A 13,440-nucleotide genomic window follows, 5' to 3' on the forward strand; every position below is an offset into this window, starting at 1 on the left:
CCAGTAAGTCCATGTAGTTATATCGCCACAATAGGTACAAGCGAGAAAGGGGGGGGGGGGGGGGGGGGGAGGAGGGGGTATTTGGTGAAAGGGACAGAGAGGGGTAGGTGAGAGGGAGAGGGAGGGGTACTACGTAAAAGGGAGAGGGAGGATTAGGTGAGAGGGAGAGGTATTAGGTGAGAGGGCCCGGAGAGGGAGGGAGGGGTGATATTACATGAGAGGGAGAGTGAGGGGTATCAAGGGGTTAAAATTATTTGGAGTGGGATTATGCACATTAATAAATGAAATAATGATAACATTATCAATAAATAATACAGATATGAACATGTCAACTGAAATATGTTTATACATACCTCCATCAGATACAGTAATGGACTGAAAACAGAACAAAATGTATTTAATTACATATAAATAAAGTACACTATTTATTGTTCACAATTTATAACAGATACAGTATACATACTCAAGTTTTTGATATCCAGTAGTATAAAGAAAAGAACAGAAGGAACAAGAAGGAACACTTAGGATATAATAATTGTTTGTGGAGAGCTAAGATGACTAGACAAGTTTTGTATTTGACATGTAACAATGAAGTTATGTGTATGTGTTGCTATTGTATGACACTCCACCCAAATAACAAAGTGTTCCTACACTATAAACCTTAGAAACCTGAAGTCTATGTGTTACCATGCCACAAAGTATAACCCTGTAAATGTGTCCATGTGTGCATAAAAATGTATGTGTATATACATGTATGTATGTATGTATGTATGTATGTATGTGTGTGTGTGTGTGTGTGTGTGTGTGTGTGTATGTATGTATGTATGTATGTATGTATGTATGTATGTATGTATGTATGTATGTATGTCTGTCTGTATGTATGTATGTATGTATGTATGTATGTATGTACATCTGTATGTCTGCCTAGTGCTATATCAATATTCCCATTCTCGCAAACCAGAGCTAATATTTCTCCAGTAGGGACCGGCTTGCGAAAAATGGTACCGTAAAACGGTGTCGTGGTTTGCGACGATGCAATATTCCACAAATCTACAATTTGTTGTTCAAAACAAATAAATGTACGTAGTCATTCCATTTACATTTGTTTACATACAGACACATGGTTTTATGATTTAGGCTTTCACATGATATCACCTATAAACATATTACATCTATCTTAAATCAAACTGTACATGTATAATAAGTAGGCTCACAAACATTCAAATCTGACAAATCATTTGAATACTGGCATGTACAATGTAGGCAATAAAAGTAAAACAGCTTTCCTTGCATTTGGAAGCTAGTAACTGGAGAAAATATGAAGTCTAAATGTACATGTAGAACATACAAAGAACAAATTGACGATTTCCTTCCCTGAAAACTTAGAGAAACTTGGCAGGAGACAGGCCCTCCCTAAATCAACTAAAATAGTCATTTAATAGTTGACAACAAATAATGGTAAATCTCTTCTTGACTATACAAAATTAAATGTATGTTTGTGTACCTCAAAACACTTTAATCTCTCACACATTCTAAATGTGTGAGAATTTGTTGATAGCTAGGACAAATCTACTGTAAGTGTTCTTAGCATACTTGATATGTTGCTCTGTTTACAATCTATCACTTCAAGGCTTGGTCATTATCATCTCCTAACATCTGTGCAATTATCACTCTATACAAAATACTTGACCCAAGTTTTACAAATCAATATTATATCTAGAATTTATCCATTCACAAGAGGGCTTTAGTGACCAGTGATATATTGTATAGTTGTTGGATACACAGAAGCATGGTGGCTGTTTTGTATAAAAATGGAAAAAATTGTCACTTTTGTCCTTTCAATACCCTTCACAGTGTAATTGTAAGTTATTGTACCTAACAACACACACTGTCACAAAAACTGTTCCTGCTGCAGCTACAACATGTACAATAACCCTATGGGTGGTACCAGTGGCCAGCTCTGGTAGGAGTGAGTGTGTAGTGCAGTGCTGGAAACCCCAGGCCCCATTTTGACCAAAAACCAATACCCCATTCTAGTTTTAAAAAGCTGAAGTCTAGGTTTTAAAAAGCTGAAAGTTTAGACAACATACATTTTCCTTAGGAGGCAACATTTATTTTACCAAATAGTGACAAATTCAAAACCAAGCTTTCACTCAACATTAAAACTTACCACTACACTACCTATGGATAATGATTGACCACTAATTAACAGATACAATGTCTTGTTATAAGTAATTGACCAATTTTAATGAATATAACTTTGGTTACTTGATTTAAAAAACGTCCAACTTGCTGCTAGTACAAGTTTAAAGTACCATGAAATATATTAGTATACGTTTGAACAGCACATATTTTTTTTTAAATGTGTACATGTAGTAAGTTGTACTTTATCATGGAACACTGATCACAGAGTATGAAGATGACGTCAAAAACAGATTTGTTACCTTTAGTTTAAAGTTTTACACCTTACAACAATACCCCTTGGGCCTTTTGCCCATCCTCATATTAAGACATCTTGCAAAATGTCTTTAGTTTTATTCATCCTTGAGAAATCAGACATAACATTTGTTAATGCATAACATATGAAGTATATACAGTTATGTCTTCCGTAGACTACAAACTGTGATTCATACCATACCACACCATACAATACATCAACTTTAGACTCACCAACATCTGTTCATCCAAATATATGAAAACAAACATAAATGCCATGAAGTCATCCATGTCCAATACCTACCCAGTCTACTTCAACTCTTGCAAACAGAGAGTGAATCTAATGAAAAGTCAAATGTTTATATACAAAATGTCACGCCTTATATTGCAGGGAATTTATTTAATATACAATTCACCATCACATATTTCTTACATTTCTGTCATTGTTTTGAAAGTAGGGTAAGTCACACTTTCAACATGTTCAATGACAGTGAGATGGGTTTCTGGTCATGCATCAACAAGTGATCCATGCAAACAGTGCCATGCATGTATGTGTGTGGTTCCATAGCATGAAAGACAACAGTGACTTGAAGTAAGAGCTAACAGTGGTGGTAACATTCCACAACCAAGCAATTCAACGTGGCTTTTAACAATGTTCTAACTTCTTGCTTCAAAAAAAACTCCGCTCCGCTCAGCAACAATTCCCCCCTCTTGTGACAAAATCCTGGGGAGAACACTGAGTATATGTATGAAGTGGGCGGTACTAGTATACGTGTGCAGTGAGCAGTACTAGTGTGTATGAAGTGAGCAGTCCTATATATGTGAGGTATATAAAGTGATAGCATACAAATCAAACCAAGTAAAGAATATTCAGTAGGATCACTTGGAGGTAAAACACAAATCAAAAATAGCACAAATGGCATTGTAGCACAACTGTATTTGACTGTTGCTATGGACATGGTTTTGTTGCTAGGGATATTTGTATACATTTTTTGGAATTTTTATTAACTTGCCTGAACTTCCCACTTTTCATCTTTGCAATATGAACTGCCATTTAGCTGTTGCTATTGGTGTGGTCCTGTTGCTCTAGGCATATTTGCATACATTTTTTGAATCTTTAGTCACTTAACTACCCACCCCTGTTGTTATCTTTGTAATATGCATGGTCTTGGTTGCTGGGGCCAATTGTGTCAAAATGTTTTCAACAATAACTGCAGAATAACAAACACCTCGACAAACACCCCCATCAAGTTTCAACATATTCACCATACAATTTCAAGATATAATTTTAATTTGCATATCACTGATGGGATCATCATGTTATGATTCTAATACAGCTTCATCTACACATCCCCAGACACATCCGTATTAAATTTCAGCCAAATCTGCTAAGTAGTTTTGGAACTATATATTTTTGACAAAAAAGACACATTTTTATACCTAATTTGCATATCACTGATGAGATCATCATGTCATGAACAATTCTTAAATCGAAACTCCACTAAGAATGTTCCACCATCATATTTCAGCCTAATCTGCTCAGCAGTTTTGGAATAAAAGATTTTTGACCAAAAAGACACATTTTATACCTAATTTGCCTATCACTGATGGGATCATCATGTCATGTACAATTCTTAATCTAAACACCTCTAAAAACATTCCAACGAAATTTCAGATTGATCTGCTGAGTAGTTTTGGACTGGAGTTTAAGTTTTTGACCAAAAATCACACACTGGTGGTAAGATCATTTTGATTTGAACAATTTCCCAACTAGACACCCAAGGTAACATACACACCAAATATCATGGCAATCGGTCCAGTGGTTTTTGACTTTAAGATGTTTACAGTGACACACACACACACACACACACACATTCACAGACACAGAGACACACACACACAGACACACACACACACACACAAACAAACACAAACACACACAGACAGACAGACAGACAGACAGACAGACAGATAGACAGACAGACAGACAGACACTTTGCCATGCCTATAGCGCTACTGAACATTATCAGTTCAGTTGTACTAAAAACTAGGAAACTCTAGTAGATATGAAGTACTTACAACTATAGCAGTAACATCTAGTACTGTGTGGTGCTACTAACAACATCTAGCACTGTGTGGTGCTACTTACCACAAGTATGCAGTTTACAATGTGTAGTCTCAACTATTCAGATCCTACTGTTCAGTATTATCTATCAGTATATCAAATAATCTGTATTATACAATAAATACACTATCTTTCTGTTCCATCACTTTTACTGACGTCATTGTTATTTGTTCAAAAAATTCACGCTGTCAGTAAGTTTATTTATCACTGCATCAATTTATAGATCATATCAATACTTAAGCATTTTACAGCCAGGCTTTTTCCTAAATATTTTTAAAAACATTTAAAATCTGTACTGTATCTAATAAATTATCTCCCACAAAGAACAAAATATGACTAAAAAATATGAAAAAATCCATCAGGATTTTGTCAAGAAATATTCGAAGTCAATACATGATTCTTTGCTTCAACTTGTCAGCAATATTTAGAATGATACTAGCATGAGAAAAGCACAAAACTAGCCTTCTATAATCAAGTTATTATAATATGACCCTGTTATAAGAATATTATTTTGTCCATATCCAAAAGACCTGATAACTGTTAGTGTAGGTCATATGTTATATCCACCAAGTAAACCATGTGGTCAACCTGATACCTGTTTAGTTATGCAGACAGCCCATCCTATGTGTCTTAAATGATCCATTTCAGTAAGCTATACTATACCATCATGTCATGGTTTATAGTTGACTGCACCTACTAATGAGTCCCACCATAAACTTGAAGTGTTGGCAAACACAAAAACATATTATGTAGTTCATTCCCAAATGCCAAGTTTATTATTTGACATTAATTACCACATCTTTATATCATTGCTGACACCATTATATCTACAAGTATGCTGTTTATGTAGTCTTGTATACATGGAGCAATATATGTTTCTGTATGACAATTTTCAAAAATTGTGCCAATGGCGTTGTGGCACAACTGTATAAAGTTTTTAAAAAATATTTACCCACATGCTGATCCATGCTAGGTATAGGTGTCCATTTGCTGAATGATTATCCAGTTGCCTATCCAGTAATGTTGTTATCTTTGCAATATACATGATGTTTGGCTATTGCTATGGGTGTGGTCATGTTGCTAGACATACATTTTTTTGAATGCTCGTTCACTTGTCTATGAATCCCTGATGTTATCTTTGCAATATACATCATCATATGGCTGTTTCTATAGACATTGTCTTGTTGCTAGGCATATTTACATACATTTTTGAATGTTTAATGTTTATTCACTTGTCTATTAGTATTAATCCCTGTTGTTATCTTTGCAATATATGTGATCATTTGGCTGTTGCTATGGGCATGGTCTTGTTGCTAGGCATATTTACATACATTTTTGAATGTTTAATGTTTATTCACGTGTCTATTAATCCCTGTTGTTATCTTTGCAATAAAGCCGATCATTTGGCTGTTGCTATGGGCACGGTCTTGCTGCTAGGCACATTTACATACACTTTTGAATGTTTGCTTACTTGTGAATCCGTTATCTTTGTGTGAAATACACTATCAGTTGGCTGTTGCTATGGGCATGGTCTTGGTTGCTAAGGATATCTGCATACATTTTTTTAATGTTTACTCACTTGCGTACCAGATGTCGTTATTTTAACAAAATATTTGGCATTTGGATATTGCCAAGGGTATGGTCTTGGTTGCTAGGGCCAGTTGTATCAAAATGTTTTGAAGAAAATCTGCAGAATAACACTTCTTGAAACAAACCACTAAGTTTCTGTCTCATTGGCCAAGTACTTCTTTTGATATATAAGTTTTTGACCAAAATCCTCATTATATGCTTAATATTTCTTCATCTATACACCCCCAAATGCACCCTCACTAAACTTCAGCCAATCTACCTTGTAGTTTTTGAGTTTAACTTTTTTGACCAAAAATGGCATTTTTTTACCCAAATCACACACCTGTGATGCGATCATTTTGATTTGAACAATTTCCCAACTAGACACCAAAAGTATTGTCCCCACCAAATACCAAGGCAATCAGTCTGGTGGTTTTTGAGTTTAAGTTGTCCCCCCCCCCACACACACACACACACAGATGGACAGACACCACACCATGCCTATAGTACTACTGAACCTTATCAGTTCAATTGAGCTAAAAAGAACAAGAGCTTTAAAGTGTAAATTGCCAAGCATGTCCTCTTGTCATAAGTTTGTACATTGGTATTGGGAATTCATCTGGTTTTTAGCAAAATTACTTCCTGTGTCACAGTCAGACAAATATATAAAGAAGTCCCTATCCCTCAGAACAGTTTCACTGGGTTTTTTTTGTTCTTTTTTGTTAACTTTTGTTTTTGTAACAACATACACCTTTGTAGGATATGATTTCCATCTCTCAAGTACACCTATCTAGACATGTGGCTCCAACTTATGGGCTACATAGGAATTCTAAATGCCTCCATCACCAAAGAATGTTTACCACTAATACCAGTTACTTATCAATGTTGAAGTTTAAAGTGCAAAGGTGTTGACAATAACTCTATTACTTGTGTACAAGACCACCCTGTTAACCATGATAAATTATCTATTGACATATGTTGCTGTCATTAAACTTAAATATCTCATCTGGTCTGTGTTGAAGACATCTGGTCTCAAATCACATTGTCTTATATGTTTGGTTTGAAATAATAGCCCTGTCATCATCTAAATACTGAACCTGTTTCAATCCGAATCGAATTTTCCCATTTCCTATTACGAATCAAAAACAAAAGAATTATGTGTCTTGTTTGTCAGCTTTTTAGATGACACGACCTCCTAAGAGGTGGCGAAGGTGTTGGCAAATGAGTACATCAAGTATTTATCAAAGTCTGTATATAGTTGTAAGCTATTCTCGATCATCCCAAAGTTCAATCATATATAGGTAAAATTAAGGTCAATATTATATCACTTGGCCCAAATTGATCGTGGCATTGCTTCACCCATACAGGGTTCGTACACTTAAAGCAAAACAAAATTCCAGGACTTTCCAGGGGTTTTTCGTCAGTTTTCCAGGGGTATTCATATTGATTTTGGCCATTTTCCAGGGGTGTTGACACTAAAGTATATTTTTTGAATGACATCTAATTGTCTGATGTGGACGAGAAAAAATTAACAACAGTTCCCATATGTCACAAAACATTTTAAAGACAATCGACACTTTGCAAGATGTTGGTTTCAAAACCATGTTTGCACGCTAAGATTAACGGAGAAACATCTGTCCTATCCCCTAAGTAGTCGTTTTGTCAAGCTGGTGCATTGATTGTGTAAGATTGAGTCGCAGCATTCGTCAGTCTAATTCAGACACATCCAGAAAAATAAATTAAACACTAAAGTTTGTCCTCATTATTGTATGGTTTGATGTTACTAGATTTATAAGTCACCTAAAATAATTTTTTTCTTCAAATTTTGAATAAAAATGTCATTTACGTAACGAAATTTCGAGCTATGAATAACTGAATACATTCATCGCTTGCGTCTCGATGTTTATGTATGGATGCCACGAGTTGCGGAACATCGCGATTTCTCAACTCAACTTGACCATTGACGAATGTTATTGAACCGACAACATAAAACAGTAGTTTATTCTTTTAGAACATGTAACACAAATACCCATTTATCGACGACATAAAAGTCACAACCGTACATCCACAACCCGGAATTTCAATTCCACTTCCCTAGGCCCTAGCCCTAGTATTGCCATGTCTGAGCTTGTAGTATGTCGACTCTTGCACCGAACTTGTAACAATTTCTAATCGTGGTTGATGATGCTTTGATACTTGCTACAATGTTACGATAATCTTGTTAACAGACCTACTGTTACCCCCGGCGGGACTGTTACAATATCATGTCCCTGAAATGACGACTGGGAGATGGAGTAGCAATATACGCAAGATCGAAACAAACACTGCAGCGCCCATTCAACTACACATAGGCACGGTCTGTGGGGCAAAATGTCTTGTGGAACGATCGTTTGACTGTCTGGGTTTAATCGGCGTGAATTTTGATTCACCACCGTGGCGAAAGACTTTGAAAATATTTTCGCCATTTCACATTTACGAGATTCAAAATCATATGAATGGGTGGCTCGAGCACAGACATGACGATCGTCAATATTAATCGATCAATTGATCATGATCATTTTCCAGGGTTTTCCAGGGGTAGGGCACATTTTTCCAGGGTTTTCCAAGGAGGGTTTGAAATTCCAGGGTTTTCCAGGACCGTGCGAACCCTGCCATAGTATATCAGTCAACACAATCATGATTAACTCTTATTCGTCTATCCAAATGCCCTTCATCAAGTGAGAAATAACTGTTGAGCTGTGGCAGCCCTCGCTTGATGGATAACTTTGACGAGGTTATTTCCCATGAAATACTCCATGTTGAATTGCGTGTCGTCATAGCAATGATCTACAATGCTTTGTGACCATGTCATCAAATCAAGTAAACAGGATCATATTTGACATGTTGGGAAGAGTACACGATTAAAGTGAACCAATTCAAATCCATTGCTAACATTTCATGTTGGAACATAAACTGATTTCAAACCAGTTTAACTGAAACGATTCATTTTAATTCAGTTCGAAATCAATTCATATGAAAAAGGGCTAATATTTCTCTGATGAAATTTGCAAAATAACAATTGGGTCACCTAGACACTCCTACAATTACAAATGTTTCATTGTATTTCAGATCATATAAAAATCACAACTCTTTGACATAATTTGCATATCATGATGGCATTATTTTTCTTGAAGTTGTCTTCATCAAGACATCCCTAGATTCATCACTAAAAACTAAAACACTAATTTGCCCTGTAATTTTTTATTTCAAGCCTTTTGACCAAAACTTACATTTTTAATTTGTATATCAATATATAAAGGTCATCTTGTTTTGAACCTTACAACCTCAATTCTGCTGTAAAGAGAAGAAGAAGAGAAATAAATACTGAAAGAGACCGATTGTTGCCTACATAAGAAATAACCTTTACTAGATATCATCAAATACACCAGTGCTATGGAATTTAGCATCCAATATGTATACATTGTTGACCTTTTAGTAATTGTGCCACTAATATTGGCACCATAAATCTGAACTAAAACAATCAGTCACTTTATCTTGCTAATCTCAAGTATTTTCTCCTAAATGTATAAATAATTTAGTTACTGAGTTCATTATCTTTGTTAGTAAAACAATTTCCAATAAATACACTCATTTCATATCCTATCAGACATAGATAAATTTATGTAAATGAACTGCAGTCCACACAGGCGCCACAATCCTCTTATGAACAGTATGTCTAATGTTGAGAGACAGGTTGACTCTAGCAGGTTGCCTTGATACCTGTCTTATACATACATACCAAAGCATTGTCATGGCAATACAATTCCTAATGATTTTCACCAAGTACTGTTCAGTTTCAATGACCCAACAAAATCCCCATTCAAAATTAGATAAGTACTACATCTTAAAACTTGTCAACTTGATTACTGATTTGACTCTATAGTATAATTGAACAAGGTATGTCTACTTAGACACTATTATAGTCAACTAATATTGTTGGACAAACTATTATAGTATTATAGTGAACTCTTACATTAGATTTTTTTCAGGAAAGTCATGATAAATACGTCAGACCACTACTAGACAGACTAGAAACGCAGCGTTTCCCTTGATGTGATGCTGTCACTTATTTGCTGTAGCAATAATCTTTTAATCCTAATTAGTGGCCGTTGTTTAGGTATGAAGTTGCGATGTTACGTTTTAACTTTTATCACTTAAAGTAACGCGATATTTGGGCATGAGTAACTGCCATAATTGTAGTGTTTAATGTAATTTTGAAGACTTTGTTCAGTGTTTGTAATTTTTTTCATTCCGATGTTTAACTGGAAGCAAAGCTACATTTCCTGCATTAAACGTAAACGTAAATAGACGGAAGCCATTCAGATCTGAATCGCAAAGTTGAGTGATAGAGGGACTGTGGTTGGGTGGATTATTCTGTTAAATTACACCTTGCCTGCCAAAAATTCAGACATTTCCTAACGCCAACATTAATTACGGAGCCTTCAAGACCCAAGAAGTGTTCAGAGGTACCCCAATTTCTGTCAAAATCGGCAAATGTAGCACCCCAATTTCCGTCCAGCAAATGTAGCAACACATGATGCGGTGGGCAGTGCACTGACATATTGCTCATGTTTTCATCTATTTGGGTTAACGTTACAGGAATTTGTAGCGTTTGCTTTCCATTAAACATCAGAATGAAGAAATGGGCATAAAAACAAGACAAGCGACCTATCGGTCAGAATAGCTCCGCTGTTTTTTTTTAAATTTTATTTTTTATTTTGGTGACATGTAGAAGTGGTTCAGTTCTTCAGCTCTTCACTATGCAGTTTTGTTTTAGCGATGCAATAAAGTGGTTAGTGGTTTCATATGATGTCTCACTATAAAACACATTTTACACAGAAGTTGGTAATGTATTGTACTTTTATACCATAGTCACCATTTTATAACAAAAATCTACTGTTATGAAAAATTGCACAAAATCTCAGAAAAAAAATGACTGGGAAATGCACACAAGAAAAAGAAAAAAAAGAGAAGATTTTGAGGTTGGCTATAAATAATTCCAGTGTCTTACAGCTTTAACCCTGGAAAATTTTAATGATGAATGAAATAAACTAGGGATCTAAAATAATTTTGAGGCAATTTGAATTTCAATTTTCTAACAAATTTACCAAGTCAACAACATTCAACTTGTACTAGTTGTAGTAGATATATATATATAGGGAAGAAATGTATTAATCGCCATCTTAGTTTCCGTACGGCGACAATCCCCAAGTACCCGAAAGAGAGTCATTCTCAGCCAACAGGGTTCGACACTGGAGTAAAAAAGTCACTATCCCACAGGACTAGTAAAATTGATAACGTAGTAGTCCTGCAAAAAATTTGGTGGTCCTATTTTTAAGTGCTTTCGCTTGTTCACTTAGGCTCTTCATCTCTCTTAGTTTTTGCTCTACTTCTAATTCACTTTTCCAAACCCCATATTTATTTCAAACCGTGTGTTGTAATTGAACTGTCTATTTCTTTGTAGTTGTTTGTGCATCATCAACTCCTTACTGTAATTTTATTCTTTTTTATGTTTTGGAGCTTCTTCTCTTTTTTTGTTGCTTTCTGTGAGTAGTTTGTCTTAATTGGGGGGGGGGGGGGGGGGGGGGGGGAGTAATAAGATGTTACGTGGTCTTATTTCTAGCTTAAATACTACATAACATTTCTGGTACACATTGATCTAACTATCGCATTTTTAAAAGACAAAAAATTACCTTCCCATGGAGCAAGTCTTTATAGTGTTGTCCTTAGCGCATATTAGAATGTATTTACAACATAAAAATAAATAAATTTGAAGGTTACCAGCAGTTACAGCAAAATTTTGTTACTAATTACATGTACAAGTCACTTCGTCTATTTTCGTGTCTATGTACTTCCGGGTTGACATAAACGTTAAACGTGATACAGTCGGCCCTATAATTACTAAGAAATGACAAAACCGTTCGCAAAATAAAGTTCAGGATTTTAATTTTTCAAACTGAACATCAATATCCACTACACATTCAATAACTGGTTTCGCGTATTTAGAAATGTGCCCCAAAACATGAACACGGAACACGGAACACGGAATCATGTCAGTGTTAGTACACTGTTACTAAGTTAGCGGTTTCATTGTAGGCTGTAAGTTGTACCGGTAAAAAAAACGATCATCACATCATGTAGGAAGTACAAAAACATAGAACACGTTGTTTTCTTGCTGAATAAACTCACTGAAATAACAACACGGTCAAATTGCGTCTTCGATTTTGACAGCCACCATTGTTATGATTGAGCTTCACTTACATCCAATTTGTACAGCGTTTTTACAAAGGGAGCTCGTCAATAACCTACCGAATAATTAACTCAGAAACGTAGTTTAAATACTAACTGATCTAAAAATTACTGTTCAGAAAGACTACGCATCCGTACATAAATACGAATTCATGCGACAAAGATTTCAACTTTACTATTTACTTGTTACAGTGTTGAGGCCAGCCTTACCCTTATTATACACATATCATCGTACAACTAATTTTATTGGCTATAATATTAGCTACATTTGAAAGGTCTCACTTGATTGGCTCATCCTTCGCTATTCCCGTTTTCAAGAGACACCCCGCCAGAATAAAGTGCCACGTAGTACAGCAATGGCGCGAGATCGCCTGTTGGGCGACTTTCCCACCGGGTGTGCTTTTCGAAAACTACACAACACATGCTTTTATGACACGGAATCATAGAAAATCTACCCCGTTTCCAAACTAATCGTAATTTTATCGCGAATAGACAACCAGAGTTGGTCAAAATAGCAAATTAAAAATCAAATGAATTTTACTATGACCGTGAATTCATCATATAGCCGGTGGTTTGAATTCTGAGCTCCCTAATATACCTATCGAAAAGTCACTATCCCGTCGGATGCATTTTAGTAACCTTTACTGGTCCTTACAGAAAGTTACTAGACTCGCGGGATAGCGGACCAGCATGTACGTGTATGTCGAACCCTTGCCATACGTTACAGCATAGACCCTCCTGGTTACAGTGGTAACACTCGTTCATGTTCGATTACCTTTCATAAAGAAAACACAACGAAATGGTTGAAGTGATCTTTTTTTTAATTTTTAATTTCTTTTCATCACAACAACAAAATCTGCGAATCAAAAGTGTTGTAAACTAAACCAGAAAGAATTATCGGGCTGGCTAAACTTCCCGATGAACTAGAGTAAGGTCCAAGTCCAAGCATGGAAGTAGAGGGGTTCTACTTCCATGGTCCAAGTAAGCCCCGATAGTACGTGAGAAAATCGTCTCAAACTAGC

At 35.8% G+C, this 13,440-nt stretch overlaps 1 protein-coding gene across 2 annotated transcripts in view; it reads right to left on the minus strand.

The window, feature by feature from the left end:
* Window positions 1–13,440, minus strand: part of LOC144446162 (regulator of G-protein signaling 12-like) — a 73,605-nt gene that overhangs the window by 35,679 nt on the left and 24,486 nt on the right. For both annotated transcript variants that reach the window (XM_078135897.1, XM_078135896.1), the window contains exon 3: window positions 354–375. In XM_078135897.1, coding sequence (XP_077992023.1) covers window positions 354–375 — 22 coding nt within the window. The remainder of the gene's footprint in view (window positions 1–353; window positions 376–13,440) is intronic.

Source organism: Glandiceps talaboti, chromosome 15 (genome assembly GCF_964340395.1).
Source record: "Glandiceps talaboti chromosome 15, keGlaTala1.1, whole genome shotgun sequence".
NCBI classification, from domain to species: domain Eukaryota; kingdom Metazoa; phylum Hemichordata; class Enteropneusta; family Spengelidae; genus Glandiceps; species Glandiceps talaboti.